Source organism: Scyliorhinus torazame, chromosome 1 (assembly GCF_047496885.1).
Source record: "Scyliorhinus torazame isolate Kashiwa2021f chromosome 1, sScyTor2.1, whole genome shotgun sequence".
In the NCBI taxonomy this organism is placed as follows: domain Eukaryota; kingdom Metazoa; phylum Chordata; class Chondrichthyes; order Carcharhiniformes; family Scyliorhinidae; genus Scyliorhinus; species Scyliorhinus torazame.
In genome coordinates this window covers 259,981,736-260,007,004 of record NC_092707.1, presented here as the reverse complement: position 1 = coordinate 260,007,004, position 25,269 = coordinate 259,981,736, and the positions used below count along the sequence as shown (strand labels likewise).

Sequence of the window (25,269 nt, the reverse complement as noted above, 5' to 3'; positions counted from 1 at the left end):
AACTGCTTAAAACAAAACAATCACTTGGGAATTGTGTGCATGAGACCTTTTTCGAAAGTAGTGTCCAGCTTTAGTCTGCAAGATTAGAAAATACTCTATAGACTCACCTTAATATTCTTGGCCTAACAAATCTATTGATTTTAGATTTGAAATTTTCAATTGACTTCAACTTTGAGAAATGTGACATTTCCATAACCTTTTGTATGAAGATACGGGTCCTGATCTCACCTTTGAACAGCTGTAATTTTAAGACTATGCTCTGTTTTACTGAACACAGGAAATAGTTTTCATCTGGTACCTGATCAACACTCTTAATCATTTTAAATACCTCAATTAAAGGGTCCAGAGGAGGTTCACAAGAATGATCCCTGGAATGAAGAGCTTGTCATATGAGGAACGGTTGAGGACTCTGGGTTTGTACGGAGTTTAGAAGGATGAGGGAGGATCTATTTGAAACTTACAGGATACTGCAAGGCTTGGATAGAGTGGATGTGGAGAGGATGTTTGCACTTGTCATAAAAATTAGAACCAGAGGGCACAGGGCACAATCTCAAACTAAAGGGACAATCCTTTAAAACAGAGATGAGGAGGAATTTCTTCAGACAGAGGGTGGTGAATCTGTGGAACTCTTTGCCGCAGAAGGCTGTGGAGGCCAAATCACTGAGTGTCTAAGACAGAGATAGATAGGTTCTTGATTAATATGGGGCTCAGGGGTTATGGGGAGAAGGCAGGAGAATGGGGATGAGAACAAATATCAGTCATGATTGAATGGCGGAGCAGACTCAATGGGCCGAGTGGCCTAATTCTGCTCCTATGTCTTATGGTCTAAATCAGCTGATAATCTGCCAGAGGGAGTACACAACTTTAGTCAAAAGTTTTCCCCAGCTTTCTCACTCTTTGGCCATGATCTGTGGATCCTGGTATCATTTCCATGATCAATTTCTCCATTCAATCTCTTTCCTTCAGAGATCTCTCGATATCTGTGTGCACCTCTCATTTAATTTTACTCATGTAGCCAACTTCATGTCCCCAGGTACCAGCAAGATTGCAGTCAAGGTATAGCCAGATGGGTTGGAGACTGGTCTGCTGACACATGTGGGCTGGAAAGAAACCAGGGCCTTTGGGGTGAAGCCAGAGCAGGTTGCAAATGTCGATCGAGTAGTCAACCTGGTTTTGTGAATGCATTCAAGAGACAGAACCTAGGCCGAGCACAAGACTCTGGGAGGGTTAAGACCTGCCAGCACTTTGCCAATCATAGAATCCCTACAGTGCATTAGGTGGCCATTCAGCAATTCAAGTCTGCAGTGACTTCCCTGGATACAGAGACAATTTTATTTTTGAACCAATTGGTGCGCTTCGTTTCAGAGATAGGCTGCAAATCAAATGCTCTGTCTCACTCTTCCCTACACCATATACAAACGTTTAAATACACTTACAGACCTAACCTTACAGAACAGAAAGGGAATAACTGGATGGGCAGGTTGGAGTTGTGGGGAGACTGATGTGTTTATCCTGTTTGGAGAAATGTTGAAGTAAAATTAGAAGCTACATATAAAGTATGTGTTGTAAGTAATGAAAATAATCAAGAAAAGAATTAAACTTTAATCGTTTTTTAAAAATAGATAATAAAAACACTACAGTTAGTGACAAAGTTCAGATTACACATTGGATAGCAGGAAATCTAAATCATAAGACCATTTTGGTGTGTGTAGCCCTTTATTAGCAACTAAACAAAAAACCTTATACAATGTTGGCAGCAGCTGTTTGCACTGCAGCTTATATCTTGAGTAACTATGGTGTGAGATTATAAATACAACTGACGTGAATATAAACGGTACACTCTCACCCACATCCTGCAGAACTAACTGAGCAAGTACACGTCTTCAGTTTTACGGGATCAGCATTGGCCAAATTATCACTACGTTATGTCATCCTGTACCTCACTTCAGCTTAAAGAAGAAAAAAAAAAAAGCACATGTCAATCAAAACTATGAGGGACTACACCTCAAGGAAGAAAGTTCAAAAGTTCAATGTTAGATAACTCCAAATAATGGAGGTATATCTTCGAGGGAAGGCTGGGACCAGGAGACTGAGGGTGCAGTGGCTTTCCTGAGTAGCGATGATTCAGTGGACCATCAAAGTACCCGCGGCATAGCTAACGGAGCTGTCCTCCCAGTTTTTGCATTGACTTGATTGGGCGTAGTTCAGGAAGGAGAAAGCCATGTTCATCCCACTCTTCCTCAATTCTGCCACTGCCTGGAAGAGAAACAGGAATAGCCTTTAATGGCCCATCAGCAAAACCTAGAGGGGGAGACAGGGAAAAGAGCATTGCTGGTCATCTATGCCCACTAGACATTCTTTGACAACTGCAAACCAATCAAAGATATGAACCATCACAGCTAACTTTCAGCAACATTGGGATCTAGTTAGTCTGATTGGGAGTTGTACAGGGACTATGTATCTCATGTACAGTGTCATGTGAGAGTACCTTTAAGAAATGGGTGTTTATGAGCTTCCGGTTGCGGCTATGCCTGGGTAGGTCGCACGGTCAGCAGCTCCTGCCGAGAAAGGACTTTTGGGCCCTTTTAAGGAGCTCCAGCGGCACTTGGACGACGATTCCCGGTGTGGGAAGGAAGCAGTGAGGTTCCCCCAGCACTGTATGGAGTGGACCAGGAGCGGAGCAGTCAAACAAAGTGGCACTAGAGAAGAGAGGAGAACGGGCGCAAAAAAGCAAGATGGCGGCGGGCGGGGACCAGGCAGCGTGGGCTCAGTGGTCTCGGGAACAGCAGGAATTTTTGAGAAGCTGCTTTGCGGAATTGAAGGTGGAGATGTTGGCCCCTATGAAGGCGTCAATTGAAAGGCTGGTGGAGACCCAGAAGGTGCAGGGGACGGCGATAAAGGAGGTGCAGCAAAAGGCCTCTGATAATAGAATGAGATCCTGAGACTGGCTGTCAAAGTGGAAGCACACGAGGCGTTGCATAAGGTCGGCCCAGGCAGGGAGCGCGGGCTTTTTCCCGCGAAAAGGGGGGGGATGCAGTACTGGCTTGGTGTCCACATTGGATTATAGAGGGGGGGGGAGACTTTGGCCACTCCACTTTAGTGGGGGAGGGCTGGAGGCTTCGAGAGGGAATCTAATAGGGGGATCGGAGACCGAGGCGGGAGCAGTCAGGGTCAGCAGGAGTCAGCTGACGTACAGGAGTGCAATGGGGGAAGCAGGGGGGCTGGGTTGCTGCTGTGCTGACTGAGGGGGAGTTGAGGGCAAGAGGGAGGGTCGGGGCGGGGAGCCTCCGCCTGGGGAGCTGGAGGTTGCGGGAGGCGCGGGCACGTGGCTGGCCGAAAAAAGGAAATGGCTAGTCGGCATGAGAGGAGGGGGGGGGGGGGGGGGGAGAGGGGGGTACTCCCCCGATCCGGCTGATCACGTGGAACGTGAGAGGCTTCAATGGGCCGGTCAAGAGGGCCCAGGTGTTTGCGCACTTAAAGGGGCTAAAGGCAGACGTAGCCATGTTACAAGAGACGCACCTGAAGATCGCTGATCAGACCAGGCTGAGGAAGGAATGGGTGGGGCAGGTTTTTTTCTCTGGGCTGGACGCGAAAAACAGGGAGGTCGCAATTCTGGTGAGTAAGCGGGTGGCATTTGAGACGGTGGGTATTGTGGCGGATAAAGGGGGTCGATATGTGATGGTGAGTGGCAGGCTGTAGGGGGCCCAGGTAGTGCTGGTGAATGTGTATGCTCCTAACTGGGACGATGCAGGGTTCATGAAGCGGATGTGGAGTCAGATCCCGGATCTGGAGGCAGGTAATCTGATAATGGGGGGGGGGGGGACTTCAACACCATACTGGACCTGGCACTAGATCGGTCTAAGTCGAGGTCGGGTAAGAGGCCGGCAGCGGGCAAGGTCCTGAAGGGGTTTATGGATCAGATGGGGGGAGTGGATCCATGGAGGTTTGCCAGGCCAAGGGCGAGGGAGCTCTTCTCCCATGTGCACAAAACCTACTCGCGGATAGACTTTTTTGTGGTAAGCAGGGCAATGATCCCGAGTGGAGGGGGCGGAGTATTCGGCCATTGCAATTTTGGATCACGCCCCACGCTGGGTGGAGCTGGAGTTGGGGGAGGAGAGGGGCCAATGCCCTTTGTGGCGAATGGATGTGGGACTGCTGGCGGACGAGGAGGTTTGTGGACGGGTTCGGGGGTGCATCCAAAGATATGTGGAGGCCAATGATAATGGGGAGGTGTCGGTGAGTGTGGTCTGGGAAGCGCTGAAGGCAGTGGTCAGGGGGGAGCTAATTTCAATCAGGGAGATTGGGGGAGTCAGAGATAGAGGGGGGAACACCGTGTGGAGTCCATCAAAAATAAACGAGGTGACTTCCGGGTGCGGCGATGACCAGCTGAATCGCACGTTTCGGCAGCTCCCTGTGAAACGGACTTTTGGGCTCTTGATAGGAGCCCCAATGGCAATTTTGACGGCTAAAAACACTGTGCGGTAAACCAGAAGGGAATCCCCCCTGGATACGGATGGAAAAAGGAGGAGAGAGTGGCCAGATTGCAGTGGATCCTTTAGAACAGCGGCAAGGCAAGCAAAAACCAAGATGGCGTCGGAAGGTGGCAGTTTAACATGGGGCCCTGAACAACAAGAGTTCTTGAAATGCTGTGTGGAAGAGATCAAAAAGGAAATGAAGAAAGAGCTGTTGGCCCCGATACTACAGGCGATCGAAGGGCTAAAGGAGGAACAAAAGACCCAGGAGCGGGAGCTTCGGGTCGTGAAGGCAAAGGCAGCCGAGAATGAGGACGATATACAGGGCCTGGTGGTGAAGACGGAGACGCAGGAGGCACATCAGAAACGATGTGTGGAAAGGTTGGAGGCACTGGAAAACAACGCAAGGAGGAACAACCTGAGGATTCTTGGTCTTCCTGAAGGTGTGGAGGGAGCGGACGTCGGGGCATATGTGAGCACGATGCTGCACTCGTTAATGGGAGCGGAGGCCCCGGCGGGTCCGTTGGAGGTGGAGGGAGCATACCGAGTGATGGCGCGAGGACCGAGAGCAGGAGAAATTCCCAGAGCCATAGTGGTGAGATTCCTCCGTTTTCAGGATAGAGAAATGGTCCTTAGATGGGCGAAGAAAACCCGGAGCAGTAAATGGGAGAACGCGGTGATCCGCGTTTATCAAGACTGGAGTGCGGAGGTGGCGAGAAGGAGGGCGAGCTTTAATCGGGCCAAGGCGGTGCTTCATAAAAAGAAGATAAAATTTGGAATGCTGCAACCGGCAAGACTGTGGGTCACATATCGAGGGAGGCACCACTACTTTGAGACGGTGGATGAAGCGTGGACTTTTATTGTGGAAGAAAAACTGGAATGAGCGGGTTATTAAAAAGAACGTTCGAACAAAGTGGTGGGGCGAATGTGGGGGGCAAAGAGGGGTTTTATGTACTAATCCTGCGATGTGGTAACTTTTCTCTCTCCCACAGGTGGTGATGGGGGGAGGAGGGGAGGTGGAGGAGATGGGGCGTTGGCCATTGGGGGCGGGGCCAAGGGAGAAGCGCGGGCTTGGTTCCCGCGCTATGATAATCATGGCGGGAATAGAGAAGCAGGAAGGAGGGGGCGTCGCACGGTGCGAGCCGAGGTCACGGGGGGAAGCCGAGGTCAGCCAGAGTTTGCTGACTTCTGGGAGCAACATGGGGGGACTAATTACGCTAGCGGGGGATCTAGCGGGGGGGGGGGGGGGGGGTGGGAGGGGGGAATTACTGGGTTGCTGCTGCTGGGGAGAGGGGGGAGCTGGTATGGGAGAGGATGGGCGGGGGGGCAATGCCTGGGGGAGATACAGCTGCGTGGGAACCGGGTGAGGAGCTGGAAAAAGGTGATGGCTAATCGACAAGGGGGGGGGGGGGGGGTAGGAAGCCCCCCAACTCGGCTGATCACGTGGAACGTGAGAGGGCTGAACGGGCCGATAAAGAGGGCACGGGTACTCGCACACCTTAAGAAACTTAAGGCAGATGTGGTTATGTTACAGGAAACGCACCTGAAACTGATAGACCAGGTTAGGCTACGCAAAGGATGGGTGGGGCAGGTGTTCCATTCGGGGCTAGATGCGAAAAACAGGGGGGTGGCTACATTAGTGGGGAAGCGGGTAATGTTCGAGGCAAAGACTATAGTGGCGGATAACGGGGGCAGATACGTGATGGTGAGTGGCAAACTACAGGGGGAGACGGTGGTTTTGGTAAACGTATATGCCCCGAACTGGGATGATGCCAATTTTATGAGGCGGATGCTAGGACGCATTCCAGACCTAGAGATGGGAAAGCTGATAATGGGGGGAGATTTTAATACGGTGTTGGAACCAGGGCTGGATAGGTCGAAGTCCAGGACTGGAAGGAGGCCGGCAGCAGCCAAGGTACTTAAAGATTTTATGGAGCAGATGGGAGGTGTAGACCCGTGGAGATTTAGCAGACCTAGGAGTAAGGAGTTCTCGTTTTTCTCCTATGTCCATAAAGTCTACTCGCGAATAGACTTTTTTGTGCTGGGTAGGGCATTGATCCCGAAGGTGAGGGGAACGGAGTATACGGCTATAGCCATATCGGATCACGCTCCACACTGGGTGGACTTGGAGATAGGGGAGGAAACAGGAGGGCGCCCACCCTGGAGAATGGACATGGGAGTAATGGCAGATGAGGGGGTGTGTCTAAGGGTGAGGGGGTGCATTGAAAAGTACTTGGAACTCAATGATAATGGGGAGGTCCAGGTGGGAGTGGTCTGGGAGGCGTTGAAGGCGGTGGTTAGAGGGGAGCTGATATCAATAAGGGCACATAAAGGGAAGCAGGAGAGTAAGGAACGGGAGCGGTTGCTGCAAGAACTTTTGAGGGTGGACAGACAATATGCGGAAGCACCGGAGGAGGGACTGCACAGGGAAAGGCAAAGGCTACATGTAGAATTTGACTTGCTGACTACAGGCACTGCAGAGGCACAATGGAGGAAGGCACAGGGTGTACAGTACGAATATGGGGAGAAGGCGAGCAGGTTGCTGGCACACCAATTGAGGAAAAGGGGAGCAGCGAGGGAAATAGGGGGAGTGAGGGATGAGGAAGGAGAGATGGAGCGGGGAGCGGAGAGAGTGAATGGAGTGTTCAAGACATTTTATAAAAAATTATATGAAGCTCAACCCCCGGATGGGAGGGAGAGAATGATGGGCTTCTTGGATCGGCTGGAATTTCCCAAGGTGGAAGAGCAGGAAAGGGTGGGACTGGGAGCACAGATCGAGGTAGAAGAAGTGGTGAAAGGAATTAGGAGCATGCAGGCGGGAAAGGCCCCGGGACCGGATGGATTCCCAGTCGAATTCTATAGAAAATATGTGGACTTGCTCGCCCCGGTACTGACGAGGACCTTTAATGAGGCAAAGGAAAGGGGACAACTGCCCCCGACTATGTCTGAAGCAACGATATCGCTTCTCTTAAAGAAGGAAAAGGACCCGCTACAATGCGGGTCCTATAGACCTATTTCCCTCCTAAATGTAGATGCCAAGGTCCTGGCCAAGGTAATGGCAATGAGAATAGAGGAATGTGTCCCGGGGGTGGTCCACGAGGACCAAACTGGGTTTGTGAAGGGGAGACAGCTGAACACGAATATACGGAGGTTGTTAGGGGTAATGATGATGGCCCCACCAGAGGGAGAAACGGAGATAGTAGTGGCGATGGATGCCGAGAAAGCATTTGATAGAGTGGAGTGGGATTATTTGTGGGAGGTGTTGAGGAGATTTGGTTTTGGAGAGGGGTATGTTAGATGGGTGCAGCTGTTGTATAGGGCCCCAGTGGCGAGCGTGGTCACGAATGGACGGGGATCTGCATATTTTCGGCTCCATAGAGGGACAAGGCAGGGATGCCCTCTGTCCCCATTATTGTTTGCACTGGCGATTGAGCCCCTGGCGATAGCGTTGAGGGGTTCCAAGAAGTGGAGGGGAGTACTTAGGGGAGGAGAAGAGCACCGGGTATCTTTGTATGCGGACGATTTGCTACTATACGTGGCGGACCCGGCGGAGGGGATGCCAGAAATAATGTGGATACTTGGGGAGTTTGGGGATTTTTCAGGGTATAAATTGAACATGGGGAAAAGTGAGTTGTTTGTGGTGCATCCAGGGGAGCAGAGTAGAGAAATAGAGGACCTACCGTTGAGGAAGGTAACAAGGGACTTTCGTTACCTGGGGATCCAGATAGCTAAGAATTGGGGCACATTGCATAGGTTAAATTGAACGCGGTTGGTGGAACAGATGGAGGAGGATTTCAAGAGATGGGATATGGTATCCCTGTCAATGGCAGGGAGGGTGCAGGCGGTTAAGATGGTGGTCCTCCCGAGATTCCTCTTTGTGTTTCAGTGCCTCCCGGTGGTGATCACAAAGGCTTTTTTTAAAAGGATTGAAAAGAGCATCATGGGTTTTGTGTGGGCCGGGAAGACCCCGAGAGTGAGGAAGGGATTCTTACAGCGTAGCAGGGATGGGGGGGGCTGGCACTACCGAGCCTAAGTGAGTATTATTGGGCCGCTAATATTTCAATGGTGAGTAAGTGGATGGGAGAGGAGGAGGGAGCGGCGTGGAAGAGATTAGAGAGGGCGTCCTGTAGGGGGACTAGCCTACAGGCTATGGTGACAGCCCCATTGCCGTTCTCACCGAGGAACTACACCACAAGCCCGGTGGTGGTGGCTACACTGAAGATTTGGGGACAGTGGAGACGGCATAGGGGAAAGACTGGAGCCTTGGGGGGGTCCCCGATAAGAAACAACCATAGGTTTGCCCCGGGTGGAATGGATGGGGGATATGGAATGTGGCAAAGAGCAGGAATAACGCAACTGAAAGATCTGTTTGTGGATGGGAAGTTCGCGAGTCTGGGAGCGCTGACCGAGAAATATGGGTTGCCCCAAGGGAATGCATTCAGGTATATGCAACTGAGGGCTTTTGCGAGGCAACAGGTGAGGGAATTCCCGCAGCTCCCGACACAAGAGGTGCAGGACAGAGTGATCTCAAAGACATGGGTGGGGGATAGTAAGGTGTCAGATATATATAGGGAAATGAGGGACGAAGGGGAGACTATGGTAGATGAACTAAAAGGGAAATGGGAAGAAGAGCTGGGGGAGGAGATCGAGGAGGGGCTGTGGGCAGATGCCCTAAGCAGGGTAAACTTGTCGTCCTCGTGTGCCAGGCTAAGCCTGATTCAGTTTAAGGTATTACACAGGGCACATATGACTGGAGCACGGCTCAGTAAATTTTTTGGGGTGGAGGATAGGTGTGCGAGGTGCTCGAGAAGCCCAGCGAATCATACCCATATGTTTTGGTCATGCCCGGCACTACAGAGGTTTTGGATGGGGGTGACAAAGGTGCTTTCAAAAGTAGTAGGAGTCCGGGTCGAACCAAGCTGGGGGTTGGCTATATTTGGGGTTGCACAAGAGCCGGGAGTGCAGGAGGCGAGAGAGGCCGATGTTTTGGCCTTTGCGTCCCTAGTAGCCCGGCGCAGGATATTGCTAATGTGGAAAGAAGCCAAGCCCCCGGGGGTGGAGACCTGGATAAATGACATGGCGGGGTTTATAAAGCTAGAGCGGATTAAGTTCGTCCTAAGGGGGTCGGCTCAAGGGTTCACCAGGCGGTGGCAACCGTTCGTCGAATACCTCGCAGAAAGATAGACGGAATGGGAAAAAGAAGGCAGCAGCAGCAGCCCCGGAACCAGAAGGACTCTCAGGGTTGTTAATATATACTGTATAGTATGTATAGGTCGTTGCTACAGATAATTATATATTGGACTGTTAAATTATATTTTTGGAGAGTGTTACTTGTGACAAGGCAGTTGCCAATTAGGGCTAGTTTTCATTTTTGTTATTTATTATTTATTCATTTTTGTTTATAAAATAGGTCATTGTTATTTGTGTTGTTATAATATTGTGTAAAGGATGCACAATGTACTGTGTTGGTTGACCAAAAATTTTCAATAAAATATTTAATAAAAAAAAAAACGAGGTCTTTAGGGACTTTTATGATAAGTTGTACAAGTCAGAACCCGTTTTAGGCAGATTTGGGTTCAGGGAGGAGTTCATAGGGTGGGTTAAATTGCTGTACCAGGCCCCGGTGGCGAATGTATCGACGAACCGGCTGCGATCAGGGTATTTTAGGTTGTACCGTGGAACGAGGCAGGGGTGCCCTTTGTCCTCCCTGCTCTTTGCCCTGGCGATTGAGCCACTGGCCATGGCGCTGAGGGAGTCCAGAAACTGGAGGGGGTTGGTTCGGGGGGGGGGGGGGGGGGGGGGGGGGGGATGAGGGAGGAGCACCGTGTCTCACTATATGCGGATGACCTGCTGCTGTACATTGCGGATCCGGTGGAGGGGATGGGGTAGGTCATGCAGACCCTTAGGGAGTTTGGAGACTTCTCGGGATAGAAGCTCAACGTGGGGAAGAGCAAGCTATTTGTGGTGCATGCGAGGGGCCAGGAAAAGAGGTCCACTCAGGATGGTGGAGAGGAGTTTTCGGTATTTGGGTATCCAGGTGGCCAAGAGTTGGGGGGGTCTTGCATAAGCTCAATCTGGAACGGCTGGTGGACCAGATGGAGGAGGACTTCATGAGGTGGGACATGTTGTCACTCTCCCTGGCGGGTAGGGTGCAGTCCGTTAAGATGACGGTCCTCCCCAGGTTCCTGTTAGTCTTTCAGTGCCTGCCCATTCTCATCCCCAAGGCCTTCTTTAAGCAGGTAACAGGAGATTTATGGAATTTGTGTGGGCAAATAAGACCCCGAGGGTTAAGAGGCTGCTCTTGGAGCGCAGTCGGGGGGGGGGGGGGGGGGGGGGGGGGGGGGGTTTGGCGCTGCCGAACCTGTGCAGCTATTACTGGGCAGTGAATGTGTCTATGATTCGGAAGTGGGTAAGGGAGGGGGCGGCGTGGAAAAGGTTGGAGGCGGCGTCCTGTAGCCTGGGGGGCACTGGTGACAGCACCGTTGCCGCTTCCGCCGACGCGGAATACCACGAGCCCAGTGGTGGCGGCGACATTGAGGATCTGGGGGCAGTGGAGACGGCATAGGGGGGAGGTAGAGGCCTCAGTCTGGGCTCCGATACAGGTTAACCATAGGCTTGTTCCAGGTAGGTTAGATGGTGGGTTCCTAAGCTGGCACCGGGCGGGAATTAAAAGGATGGGGGATTTATTAATCGATGGGACTTTTGCCAGTCTGAGGGTGCTGGAGGAGAAATTTGGGTTACCTCCGGGAAATGCCTTTCGGTATATGCAGGTTTGGGCGTTCGTGAGAAAGCAGGTAGGGGAATTCCCGCTGCTGCCCGCCCGGACGATACAGGAGAGGGTGGTTTCGGGCGTGTGGGTCGGGGAGGGTAAGATATTGGAGATATACCAGGAGGCGGAGGAGGCCTCAGTGGAGGAGCTGAAGGGCAAGTGGGAGGAGGAGCTGGGTGAGGGCCTGTGGGCTGACGCCCTGGGCAGGGTCAATTCCTCCTCATCTTGCGCCAGGCTCAGCCTGATCCAGTTTAAAGTGGTGCACAGGGCGCATATGACAGGGGCGAGGATCAGTAAGTTTTTTGGGGTAGAGGACAGGTGTGTGAGGTGTTTGGGGAGCCCAGCAAACCACGCCCATATGTTTTGGATATGCCCGGCGCTTACGGAATTTTGGAAGGGTTTCGCAAAGGCTATATATCCACGGTCTTGAATACTCGGGTAAAACCGAGCTGGGAGATACGATATGTGGGGTATCGGACGATCCAGGAGTGCAGGAGTCGAAAGAGGCCGGAGTTCTGGCCTTTGCCTCCTTGGTAGCCCGGAGAAGGCTCTTGTTAATGTGGAAGGACGCGAAGCCTCCAAGCGTAGAGGCTTGGGTCAATGACATAGCAGGGTTTCTTAGGTTCTTTTACTTTTTGTAAGTGGCGCGTGCCCTACTTTGCTTTGAGATGGGTGTTAAATTGTTAATCGTTTAGAGAGTGAAGTTGTTTTGTTTTGTTGGCATATTGCCCTGTTTGCTTTGTATTATTTTCCTTTTTGGAGTGTTTTGTAAAAATTATTGAAAAACCTTGAATAAAAACATTTTTTTAAAAAATGGGTGTTTATAAATGGGTGTGTATATAAATATCTGTTGTGAGAGTACCTTTAAGAAATGGGTGTTTACTACTGCAGTGATGTCAGAGAGTGGGTGGAGCTGGGCTGTCTGTCAGCTTTTTACTTTCGTTTTTGAGCAGGCTGCAAGGTGTGTTTTAGTTTTGTTTTCAGAGCTGGATAGCTGCAGTCACAGCCAGAAGGTGTATGAATCTCTCTCTGTAATTTAAAGACTGTAAATCGATCCTGGTGATTTAAAACTAATAACAGTAGTGACTTTAACCTGATATGCTTCTGGTAAAAGGCTTTGTTTTTAAGTCGTATGGATGTTAAAAAGGATAGCTTAAAGGTTTATTTAGTGTTGTAGTCTTTGGGGGTTGTATTTGAATTAATGGGTGCTAAGATGTTCACTGTATGTTTTAAGAAAGTTACCTTGAGTTCATAGAATAAACATCGTTTCGCTTTTAAAAAATACTTTTCCATTTCTGCTGTACCACGCCTGTAGAGTGGGTCGTGTTCTCCCCATACCACAATCTCTTAAAAGTTGTGGGTCAGGAGAACTCCGTGATACACTTTGGGGTTCTCTAAACCCTGGCCATAACAAATTGGGGGCTCGTCCCGGATAAAAGTCTATGTATTGGATTGGCTTAGTGAACTTAAAGACAATGAGGGGTGAGCATAATGTGGTTGCTTTTCAGGTGTGGTATTCTAGTTTAAGTGGGGAGTGTGTTGTGGACAATGGCTCTTTCAGAGGCTCAGAAGTCTTTGGGGGTGGAGACGGTCACACGCAGTACCTTACGGACAGAGACTAAAAGCAGACTGTTAGATTTGGCAAAAACACTGCAGTTAACATTACCTGACATAATGCAAAAAGATGGAGTAAGTATGGCGGTGGTTAAGCATTTAAAGTTGCCTGAGATACAGTTTGACTCATTGGAAATGGCAAAAATTCAGTTACAACTTAAACAAATGGAACATGAGAAAGAATTAAAGCAGCTTGAATACGAAAGAGATAGAGAGGAAAAAGAAAGAGAGAGAGAGAGAGAGAGAGAGGAAAAAGAAAAGGAGCGAGAAGAAAGGAGAAAAGAAAGAAAAAGGGAGATACAGATCAGGGAAAAAGATAAAGAGAGAGAGTTTGAACTTCAGAAAATGGCCATGAAACATGACAGTCAGTTAAAATTGGCAGACGTAAAGGGAAACGTACAGTTGGATGATAGTGATGAGGATAGTGAGAAAGAGCGTCAAAGTCTAAGGCTTGGTGGGAATATATTTAAATATGTCCAAGCATTGCCAAGGTTTGACGAGAAGGAGGTAGAAGCCTTTTTCAGTTCATTTGAGAAGGTAGCTAAACAAATGAAATGGCCACAGGAGATGTGGGTATTACTGATACAAACAAAGCTGATAGGTAGAGCTAGTGAAATGTTTGCATCACTTAACCGGAGGAGGTATCTGGGACGTATGAGGAGGTGAAAAAATACATCTTAGGTGCATATGAACTAGTGCCTGAAGCCTACAGTCAAGGGTTTAAAAATTTAAGGAAAGAATTTGGTCAAACATAAATGGAGTTATTCGATCGACTTCAGGAGGCAGGTTTGGTGATAAACCTAGCCAAAACTGAATTTGGAAAAGCCCAAGTCACTTTCCTTGGCCATACAATCGGACAGGGTCGAATGGTCCCACGGGATGTGAAAACAAAAGTTATTGGGGAGTTTCCGATACCCTCGACAAGACGGGAAATAATGCGATTTCTTGGTATGAGTGGATTTTACCAGAAATTTGTACCCAATTTTAGCAGTGTGGCCGCTCCACTGACGGACTTGCTCAAGAAGCGTAACAAATTCCAGTGGACAGCGGAGTGTCAACAGGCATTTGACGGCCTGAAGGCGGTGTTAACCACTGCTCCTGTGTTAGCCATCCCAAATTATACGAAACCATTCCAAGTGGCGGTTCATGCGAGTGATGTGGTGTAGGTGAAATGCTTCTACAAGACGACGACGAAGGGCTAGAGCGGCCTATTGGTTATTTTTCAAAGAAATTGAATTCTCACCAGAAAAAGTATTCCACGATTGAGAAGGAGACTTTGAGTTTGGTGCTGGCTTTGCAACATTTTCACATTTATGTGACCAGCAATCCGTCTGACACCGTTATATTTACTGATCATAATCCGTTGACGTTTTTGGAGCAATTCTGGAATAACAATGCAAGGCTGTTTCGCTGGAGTTTATTGTTGCAGCCATTTCATTTAAAAATAGTACATGTGGCAGGACGAAAAACGTGATAGCCGATGCTCTGTCACGAATGTGATGAACGGAAGCAATTTCAGTTGGAGGAAGAAAAACAAAAAAAAAATGGACTATATTATTGTACCTGTTTGCATGTGTTGTTCTTTTTAAACAAAAAAGTATATTTACTGTGTGCATTTCTTCAAGGATGGTGAACAGGTGAAAAAATTAAACCATCTTGAAGTTGATGGGTTTTTTTTTTCTTGGGGGGAGGTGTCATGTGAGAGTACCTTTAAGAAATGGGTGTTTACTACTGCAGTGATGTCAGAAAGTGGGTGGAGCTGGGCTGTCTGTCAGCTTTTTACTTTCATTTTTGAGCAGGCTGCAGGGTGTGTTTTATTTTCGTTTTCAGAACTGGATAGTTGCAGTCACAGCCAGAAGGTAAATGAATCTCTCTCTCTGTAATCTAACGACTGTAAATCGATCCTGGTGATTTAAAACTAATAACAGTAGTTACTTTAACCTGATATGCTTCTGGTAAAAGGCTTTGTTTTTAAGTCATATGGATGTTAAAAAGGAAAGCTTAAAGGTTTATTTAGTGTTGTAGTCTTTGGGGGTTGTATTTGAATTAATGGTTGCTAAGATGTTCACTGTATGTTTTAAAAAGGTTACCTTGAGTTCACATAGAATAAACATTGTTTTGCTTTTAAAAAATACTTTTCCATTTCTGTTGTACCACACCTGTAAAGTGGGCCGTGTGCTCCCCATACCACAATCTATTAAAAGTTGTGGGTCAGGGGAACTCCATTGTACACTTTGGGGTTCTCTAAACCCTGGCCCATAACAACAGGAACTCAGATTTATAGTGGTGGTGGTTTGAGTTATGCTGTGGTTTTATTTTACTCACATGATATTTTTTCTTTTTTGAATGTTAATTGGGAAAATATGATAACCGTTAGGAAGCTGGAATAATTCAACTCTTTGGGCGCCCAAAGGCTCATTAAAATTAGGCTTTTTTACGTGTGTACAGCTGTAAGTTACACATTCTCAGCATGTCAATAGACCATATAAAAACTTGAGCCCAAATGTATGGATTTCAGTTTTAGATGAGACTTTGTAGAAATGGAATGTCCCTGACCCATAGTTTAATCTGAATGCGCTCTCCCTGCAGCACATGCATGTGGCTCCCCGTTACAAAGTGGTAGGCATCTTTGATCCACAACTACAATAAAAGGCAACTCTCTCAATAAAGGGGTACATTTAACAGCAACTGGCAAAGCTATATTCGAGAGATAGAGGCCAAAAACAGCAGAACTGAGTAATTCCAACTTACATTGAGAAGAACACCAATCGGGTGACGACCACAGATAGTGTTGTGGTATTTCTTCAAATAGTTGTTAAATGACACAGCGTCTAGTTGCTCTATAATATCCATACCCTGAAACAAAACAGATTTAAGTGATAGGTTGTATTTTGATCCATTCTGCAGTTCATTGCAAATCTGTCCGCATTCAGGGTACATTGCCAATCTGCTGTCTTTGGAAGCCGACCTTCACCATTTGTGAGGATACCTAAGTTCTATCCAAGATTTAATGACTGATGCTATACTAACAAACTAAATCCTTAAGTACGAATGCCCATTGCATTTCTGGCTATTTCCAGTTACACAGAATGGTCCCAGTAGAGGGAAGATGGATTGCTTTTTATCAAGGTGTCTGCATTCAAACTGTTAACCCATCTCTGTGCCTTTCATTTACAGCTTCAACTACTATTCTTTTCCAGTGCATCAATCAATGCACCCTTGAAATTGGCGCCCTAACAATATTAAAAACCTATAATGTAATCATCGACATTTGTGTTAATTAAGGACCTGCTGAAATTAAATTGCTAATGAAAACTGTAACTTCATAGATTTACAGGTATGAACGTGATGGGCTGAATGGCTTTCTCTGCTATAAATTTCTAGGATTTTTGATCAGTATTTTCTCCAGCTGTTTCAGTTGTGTTAGGCCAAAGCCTAGTTGCATTAGCCAGCAAGGTCCGAGAAAAGCTTGGAGTTCAGTGAGCTAAATGTATTAAACATTTTACTGTTTCAGCAAATCACAGAACGGTTATAGTGGAGGAGGAGGCCATTTGGCCCATTGTGTCTGCACCGACTGAGCAACTCACCTGGTGCCATTCTGTGCCTTCTCCCTGTCACCCTGCTTCCTTTTCAGATAAGTCTTCAATTGAATCTACCAGCACCACTCCCAGGCAGTGCATTCCAGACCCTAACCATTCGCTTGTAAAGAGTTTCTCATATCACTTTCTTCTTTTACTGATTACTTTAAATCGGTGTCTTCTCTGTTAGGAAACTGAGGTAGGTTTAAGTAATTTATATTTGTATTTGTGGGTATTTGTAACAAAGTATAGCTTTAAGTAAGTTTAATTTTGTATTTCTGTACAAGAACAGCTTAAATAGCTTCATGTTCAACAAAGGTGCCTACATGTCAGTGGGTTTTGGTCACTTTAAATTATGCCTGTATGGTAATGTGTTTTTACGACAGGAAAGTAAACAGGGTTTAAAGGGGAACTAGGTTGTTGTTTGGCAACCAGGAATCACCTTAGGACAGTAAGACCTTTAAAGTTAGTTTTAAACTGGACCCAGGAGAAGCTGGGCAGGACAAAGGAGCTGTAAGTCCCAAACCAGGGAGTTGCAGGGGATGGGAGGGGGAATATGTCTCAGGAAGACAGTGAAGTTAAAGGAACAACAGGTTGAACAGGTTCCTGTTGGATAATTCTTTTTTAAAAGATTTATTTTTATTGGTTTTCAGGGAAATAAGGAGCAAAGTACAACACAATGAAGCAGGCCTCACCCCGCCCAGAGTAAACAAACAAACAAGCATAAACCAAAAACAATGCAAAAAATGGAATAATTTAATAGTTGACAGTAATGAACTGTTTCAAGAAAGAAACAAAAGGCTGCCATCCAGGATGACATTTCTCAGTAGATCCTCTTGTTTTTAATTTTCTCCAAATAAAAAAAGACATCAAGTCTTCTCACCAGAATGAAACAGTGGGTGGCTTGGGGGACTTCCAATTAATAGAATCTGTCTGCAGACTGTAAGAGAAGCAAATGCAATGATGTCTGCCTTAATCTCAGTAAGACCGGCCACTTCAGATGGCTATCAAAGGACGATGCTGCAAGTCAATATTTAGGGTTTCGGAGAGTGTCAAATAAAGATGACCAGAAACCAGCCAGAACATGTGGGCATGACCAGAACATGTGGGCATGATCTGCAGGGGCAAGTGAACACCTGTTGCATTTGTTGTTTGAAAGAAACTTGCTCATTCTGGCCTTGGTGATGTGATTTCAGTGCATAAACTGAATTAAGCTTGGGGTGGCACAGTGGTTACCATTGCTGCCTCACAGCACCAGGGATCCGGGTTTGATTCTGGCTGTCGGTGACTGTGGAATTTGCACATTCTCCCCATGTCTGCGTGGGTTTCCTCCAGGTGCTCCGGTTTCCTCCCACAGTCCAAAGATAAGCAGGTTAGATGGGGCTACAGGATTATGGAGATGGGGAGTGGGTCTAGACAGGGTTCTCTTAGCAGAGTTGGTGCAGATTCAATGGGCCAAATGGCCTCCCTCTGAACTGTCGGGATTCTATGGATAAACCGAGGACATGGAGCTGACCCCAAGAAGGACTTCTTCCCACCAATTGTCCGCAAGGTCAAGCCCAAGTTTTGCCTCCTAGTCATTTTGTCTTTTTAATTTAAAAAAAATTATAATACAGCAAACCCCAATACAATACAAACTACACTCACCCCCCCCCCCCCCGCCCCCGCTCCCCACCCGCCATAAAGAAAGCAGAACCTTAACAAAGACAAACTGGCACCTCAAGTAGAACCCTTCCGACCGCCTAGTGGTATACTTGATCATTTCAAGGTACAAAAACATCAGGACCCCCAACCTGCCCAGGACTAGGCAGCACTGGGGACCTCCACCCAAGCAGAACTCACCTCTGGGCTACTAGTGAAGCAAAAGCTAGGACATCTGCCTTTGTCCCAGTCTGCAGCACCGGCAAGTCCGAAACTGCAAAAATGGCCATCAATGGGCACGGCTCCATCTGAACACCCAAACTTCCAAACATAGTGCCAAAAAAGGAGATCCAGAAACTAACAAGCTTGGGGCAAGACTAAAACATATGTGTATGGTTCAACGGCCCCCGAGAGCACCGTTCACACCTATCCTCCACCCCTAAGAATAACCCATTTATACGCACACTGGTCAGGTGCACCCTATGCACCAACTTCAACTGGATCAGGCTTAGCCTAGCACATGAGGAGGTAACATTGACCCTGTGAAGAGCCTCATTCCACAGCCCTTTCCCAGTTCACCCTCCCACTTTCTCTTTACTTCCTCCGACGATGCTTGCTCCGTCGTCATCATCTGCCTCACCCCCACAATGCAACGATGCGCAGGGTAGGTGGATTGGCCATGCTAAATTGCCCCTTAATTTTAAATAAAAACAATCCTGAAACGTTGACCGACAACTGTCAACTTCTCCGAAATCACCCCAGGAAGGTAGGGCTCCGCACCCATTGCCAACACCTTAGCGCCAGCGTTTAACAACAAAATAGATGATATGACCACATTCCGTAGGATCCTTGTCCTTCTCCAGGATCAAAGAAATGTGCCAACGTGGCCAGCAACGCCGCCCGGGACACGGAATCATTAAACATATCCAGCAGAAGTGGCCGGCAAACTCTTTGTAAAATTTGATAGGAAAACCAACCAGACCATCCAACTGCATTAACCATATACAATTCATTACCTCCTCCGGTCCTGCCTTTTCTCTTGCTCCCTCTACGGAAAGGCCAACCCACCCAAGAACTGCATCTATGACGATCTCTCCTCTGGGGCTCTGACTTATACAGTTCCCGGTAGAAGGCTTCAAATATTTCATTAAGCTTCTCTGGGGCGGAAGCCAAACCGCCACCCGAGTCCTTGATCTGCACTATCTCCCGGGAGACCGCCTGCCATCTCAGCTGGTGTGTTATCAGACGATTGACATTCTCCCCATACTCATAAAAGGTGCCCCTCGAGCTTCACGGCTGCCTGTTAACAACTCGGATTCTCTCTGCAATTTCTTTCTGTTCGCCAATAGAGCATTGGCAGACCACCTCAAGAATGGAGTCCAGCAACCTGTCTCTCCACCCTGCCAGATTTATCTCTTGTAAGAAGTTTTCTCACTGTAATGACCGCTTTCAGGGCTTCCCAGAGCATGGAAGCAAGACCACTTCATTCCTGTTAAACTCAACATATTCCCAATGGCAAAGGATATACGTTCACCAAACCTCTTGTCAGTGAGTGATGCCATGTCCAATCTCCAAGGGGACTGAGAGCGTCCCGGCTTTATCATCAGGTCCACAAGATGCGGAGCATGATCCGACACAACGATCATCGAGTACACCACCCCTCTCAACTCATGGAAAAGAGACCGATCTACCACAAAGAAGTCAATTCGGGAGTAAACCCGATGGACATGGGAGAAAAAAGTAAAATTCCTTATTCCTCAGATACCTACATCTCCACAGGTCTGCCCCACCCACCCCCAATCTGGTCCATGAACACCAATAGCTCCTTTGTTACCCCTTACGGACTCAGAGATTGGGATTCGAACTATCCGTCCTAGGATCAAGAACTCAATTGAAGGTGCCGCCCTAACCCAATCCCAAACAAAACAGAAGCAAAAAACCGTAAGAAAAACCACCACAAAGGCATCAAGCTGCAGATATCCCCCCTCGTTTGCTCCAGTTAACCAGCATTAAAGCTAGCAGCGTGACTGTGACCACCCCCCCCCCCACGGTAAAAATAAAGACAACTAAATGATTAGGCTATTGAGTTGGATGATCAGCCATGATCGTGATGAATGGCGGAGCAGGCTCGAAGGGCCAAAAGGCCTCCTCCTGCTCCTATCTTCTATGTATGATATACCAGCAATCAGCCTCACCACCATATCAAACTTTAATACAGAACAGTAGAGGAAAATAAGCACCCAACCCCCATCCCACAAACAACTCCAACAGGACAATATACAAATCCCAACTTCATCCAGAAAAAATACCCAATGACAAAACACAATGCCCTTCCTCACAGTACAAAAACCCCACAATAAATACAAATACAGATGAACCTAACCAGTGAACAAACATTAAACCTCTTAGCCCTTGCGCGCTTTAGTTCACGCCATGCTTCATTTTTTCCTTTTTTTTTTCTTTTAAAAATTTAGTGTACCAAATTCATTTTGTTTCCCTATTAAGGGCCAATTTAGCATGGCCAATCCACCTAGACTGCACATCTTTGGGTTGTGGGGGCGAAATCCACGCAAACACGGGGACAATGTGCAAACTCCACACGGACAGCGACCCAGAGCCGGGATCAAACTGGGGACCTCGGTGCCATGAGGCAGCAGGGCTAACCCACTGCGCCTCACGCCAGACTTCTTGATGAACTCATTTGCATCCTCCGGCGTAGAGTTGTAATAATCTCTCTCCATGACGGTCACCCGAAGACGAGCCGGGTACACCACACCAAATCTCACTTTGCTCTTGTACAGCCTTGGCCTTATTGAATGCCGCACGCCTTCTTGCCAACTCTGCCTCAACGTCCTGATATATTTTGATGGCGTAGCCTACCCATCTACAGTCTAAATAGTCCTTCGCCCACCCAGGACCGGTTCCTTGTCCTGGTAACTGTGGAACCTGATGACGATTGCCTGTGGTAGCTGCCCAGATCTAGGCTTCTGCCTCAACGACTGATGGACCAATGACTGCTCACCACATAGCCGCCACCACAACCATAGGTTAGCGTGAATTCATACAATCTTGAGGCAGTGACAAAACCTCTTCTAATAGTGTGTTTGGAGGTGGTTGAGGCAAGGATGAGCAATGAGAGCAAACAAAATTATGGGCTTGAAAATAGCGGTAAAGACTAGATTGAGGCAGATTAAATTTGACAACAAGCTCGTTGAAACTGGCAAAGGTCCCATCTACAAACAAATCAGTAAAATGTTCGAGTCCCCTCTCCCTTCATATGACAAATGCCGGGTCAAGCCTGGGGGGGGGGGGGGGCAAGAATAAGTGGTTGTTATAAATGGGGCCCAACGGAGAAGGAGTGGTAAGTTTAAAATGTTGACAAAATTGTCTCCATTTTAAAAAAATCTATTTACTCTCCTCATTTTCAGCATTTTCATCAATAAACAACCAAAGAAAAAACAAACAAAATCAAATCCAATAACAATCCCCCACACACAAACCGTATCCCGCTCAATATACAGACCAAAATATCCACCCGTACATTCCAGGTTAAAAATAACACAAATTAACAATCATTCCATAAACAGTGTAACCAAAAACAACAATACCGCTGACCCCCTCTTCCCTTCTAATGTTCAATGGCAACCAACTCTTGGAAGTGCATAATAAACAGCCCCCATAATTGTGAAACCTTGCCTTCCTCTCCTTCAGCTGAAACTTCACCTTCCCGAAAGTCAATGAAATTCAAGCCGTGTCACAGGGTGGAGAAGCTGGCCTCCACCCCAACAGGACCTGCCTCAGGGCAATCAGCGAGGTGAAAGCTAACATCTGCCCCCGCACCCGCCTGCTGCCTGAGCCGGTCAGACACCCCGAAATAGGCCTCTAGGGGCCCTGGTTCCAAGTTCACGAGCACTACCCCCGAGATGACACTGAAAACCTCCTTCCAACAAACCCCTCACATTCCACGTAACTATCCTAACCTCGGGAGGCCATATTCGAGGTGTCGGACCAACCGTGGTCGGAAACGGGTGCGGAGACAGATGTTGTAGCCTTCACCTCGTTGATCGCTCGAAGGCGGATCCTGTTGGGATGGAGATCAACCTCTCCACCCTGTGCCATGGCAGGGGGGACCTGCTGGAATTCTTGACTCTTGAGAAGGTCAAATTTGAACTAAGGGAAAGGATGGAGGAGTTCTAAAATTCATAGGCGTTATTCATTATGCACTTTCGAGAATTGGATTACATCAAACATTGAGGGGGGGGGGGGGGGGGGAGTTGAGAGGAGGAGGACTGTATGTGTTAATGATGTGGAGATGCCGGCGTTGGACTGGAGTGAGCACAGTACGAAGTCTTACAACACCAGGTTAAAGTCCAACAGGTTTGTTTCGATGTCACTAGCTTTCAGAGCGCTGCTCCTTCCTCAGGTGAAGGTCCTTCCTCAGGTCCTTCCTTCACCTGAGGAAGGAGCAGCGCTCTGAAAGCTAGTGACATCGAAACAAACCTGTTGGACTTTAACCTGGTGTTGTAAGACTTCGTACTGTATGTGTTAAGGTCACTATGGGTGATTCCGGATTCCTTTTTGTTATGTTTATGTTAATATGTGGGCTGCTGTTTGGGAGTTTGGTGGGAGGATGGGATTGTTATTGATATAGGGATTGTCCCTGCATTCGTTACTGATTATTGTTTATTGTTGGTGGGTGTAAATTTGGGAGAAAATAGGAAAAAGGAGGGGAATAAAAATATATTTTTTAAAAAGTCATAACTCCAGGCCCTGCCCACTGGGCTTGGCCCGCTCCATCTCATTGTTACCATCAAGCCCACAACCATCACCTCGGTCATCGTTTCTGCCGTGAACAGTGCGGCCCCACCCAACGACCCAGCCTCCGCCATCCTTCCAGTTGCCATGCCGACCCTTCCACGGCGAACCTTCATTCGCCCCCTTCTTCACGACAGCTTTCTTTGGATTTTGGACATCCTTCTTCCTTATGTCTTCCTGCACTTACTTAATGAAAAATTTCCCCTGCTACCGGGCATTAAATTCTAAATAATCAAGCCTCGAGCATGAGCCATCCAATGTGCGACCTCGGGAGGCCACCGGAAGTCGTCTCCATATTTGTGAAGTAGAAGTCAAAAGAGGGCTTCACATTTATTGAGGAGGTAAGGTGAGTGGGGCACTAATTAAGGCAGGAAGAAAGGCTGAGCCACAAGAGTGTTGAGAATGAGCCTCACGAGTGATGAGAATGAATCACAAGAATGATGAGAATGAGCCACACGAGTGATGAGAATGAGCCACAAGAATGGGCTTCCATAAGACACCAGGTTATACTCAGTAAAATCTTTTGAAAATTGGCTGCCCAATAATGAATGGTACAGTTAGGCAGTGCTGGCCCACCATCCGGTCTCCCTCTCTGAAGTATCGCTCTATTGGGTCTGGGTGTTTTGCCTGCCCAGATAAACATTGAAATCAGCTTGTTTAGCACAACAGAAAATGATTTTGGTAAAAAGGAAGACATTGAAAAATAAATAAGGACCTGGGCACGATGTTCATTTTTATAGATTGAATTTTGCAAATTAAGGAAAGAAGCAAACTATCCCAGCGCTGTAATTTTAGTGATCAGGTTTGTAAAGTTTGTTTTATGAAGAGATGCAAGAGAGTGAGTTATGTTCGCACCCAAGTACTGAAAGCCAGCAATAGATATACGGAACAGTAAAGGTCCAGGGAGAATTTGTTTGGCAATAGAGTTGACCGGGAAAAATTCACTTTGCTGATATTCAATTAGAGCCAGTGAATGAGCCAAAGATGCTGAGAATATTCATTATTTGTGGAAGGGGAGGGAAGAATTGGGGATATATACAAGTGGCGGGGGGGAGGGAGGGGAGCGGGTGGTGAAGATCAAGGAGAAGTGGGAAGTGGAGTTGGGAGGGGAGATCAATTGGGGAATATGGAGTGAGGCACTGCGTAGTGTAAACGGAACCTCCGCTTGTGCAAGGATGAGCCTGATACAGTTTAAGATGGTGCACAGGGTGCATATGACTCAGGCGAGAATGAGTGGGTTCTGTCAGAGGGTAGCAGATGAGTGTGAGAGGCAAGGGTGGGGGCCAGTGAATCACGCGCACATGTTTTGGGGTTGTGAAAAATTGGGAAGATTCTGGGCGGGAGTGTTCGCAGTCTTAGCCAGGTTAGTGGAGGAGGAGGTGGACCCGAACCCTTTGGTGGCAATATTTGGAGTTTCAGAGAAGCCGGAGCTCATGGAGAGGCGGAAGGCCAATGTTGTGGTCTTTGCCTTTCTGCTTGCACAGCAGCGAGTTTTACTGGAGTGGCGGTCGGCAGTGCCACCGGGGGTAGCGACTTGGTTGGGTGACCTGTAGGACTTCCTGCGATTAGAGAAGGTAAAGTATGGGGCAGCACGGTGGCGCAGTGGGTTCGCCCTGTTGCCTCACGGCGCCGAGGTCCCAGGTTCGATCCCGGCTCTGGGTCACTGTCCATGTGGAGTTTGCACATTCTCCCCGTGTTTGCGTGGGTTTCACCCCCACAACCCAAAGATGTGCAAGGTAGGTGGATTGAACACGCTAAATTGCCCCTTAATTGGAAAAAAAAATGAATTGGGTACTCTAAATGTATAATTTTTTTTTTTAAATGTTTTTAAGAGAAGGTAAAGTATGAGTTAAGGGGCTCTGCAGGGGGGTTTGAGAAAAGGTGGGGGGTGTTTGTGATCGTGTTTGAGGAACTGTTCGTCGCGGGACGAAAATGGGGAAAGATGTGTACATACTGTATTGTTGAATGTTGGGAAGTATGTCTCCTGGTTTTTTTTTTGCTGTAACCTGTTTTGTTACATGTTTGCAATAAAATACTTTTTTAAAAAATAGAGAATATTCATTATTTCATTATGTCGTCAACACGAGCAACAGGGTTAGTAAATAGAAATAGGTCATCCGCATACAAGGACACACGATGTTCCACACCATCTCGGTTGATACCCTTTAACAGTGTTGACGACTTTGAGGCTATGGACAGGCATTCCTTCGCCGAAGCAAAAAGAGTGGAGGCATAGAGTGCCCTTGACCGATTTCTCTGGATGGAGGGAAATACTTTGCATGTAGAGAATTAGTGTGCATACCTTGTAAGGGAGGTATAGAGAAGGCAAATCTATGAAATATATTTTGGACCAAAAACAGATTTACCCAAACCCGTAAAC

The 25,269-nt window shown here is 47.6% G+C and overlaps 1 protein-coding gene across 2 annotated transcripts in view; it reads right to left on the bottom strand.

Annotated features, from left to right (window-relative positions):
• Positions 1 to 1,582: 1,582 nt before the first annotated feature.
• memo1 (mediator of cell motility 1) overlaps positions 1,583 to 25,269 on the bottom strand; it is a 99,561-nt gene continuing 75,874 nt past the window's right edge. The window contains exons 8-9 of one of the 2 annotated variants that reach the window (XM_072505458.1): positions 15,607 to 15,711; positions 1,583 to 2,256 (exon numbers count right to left, since the gene is read on the bottom strand). In XM_072505458.1, coding sequence (XP_072361559.1) covers positions 2,125 to 2,256; positions 15,607 to 15,711 — 237 coding nt within the window. In that variant the 3' untranslated portion in view covers positions 1,583 to 2,124. Of the gene's footprint in view, positions 2,302 to 15,606; positions 15,712 to 25,269 lie in introns of both variants that reach the window. The other variant, XM_072505468.1, reaches the window with a different exon arrangement.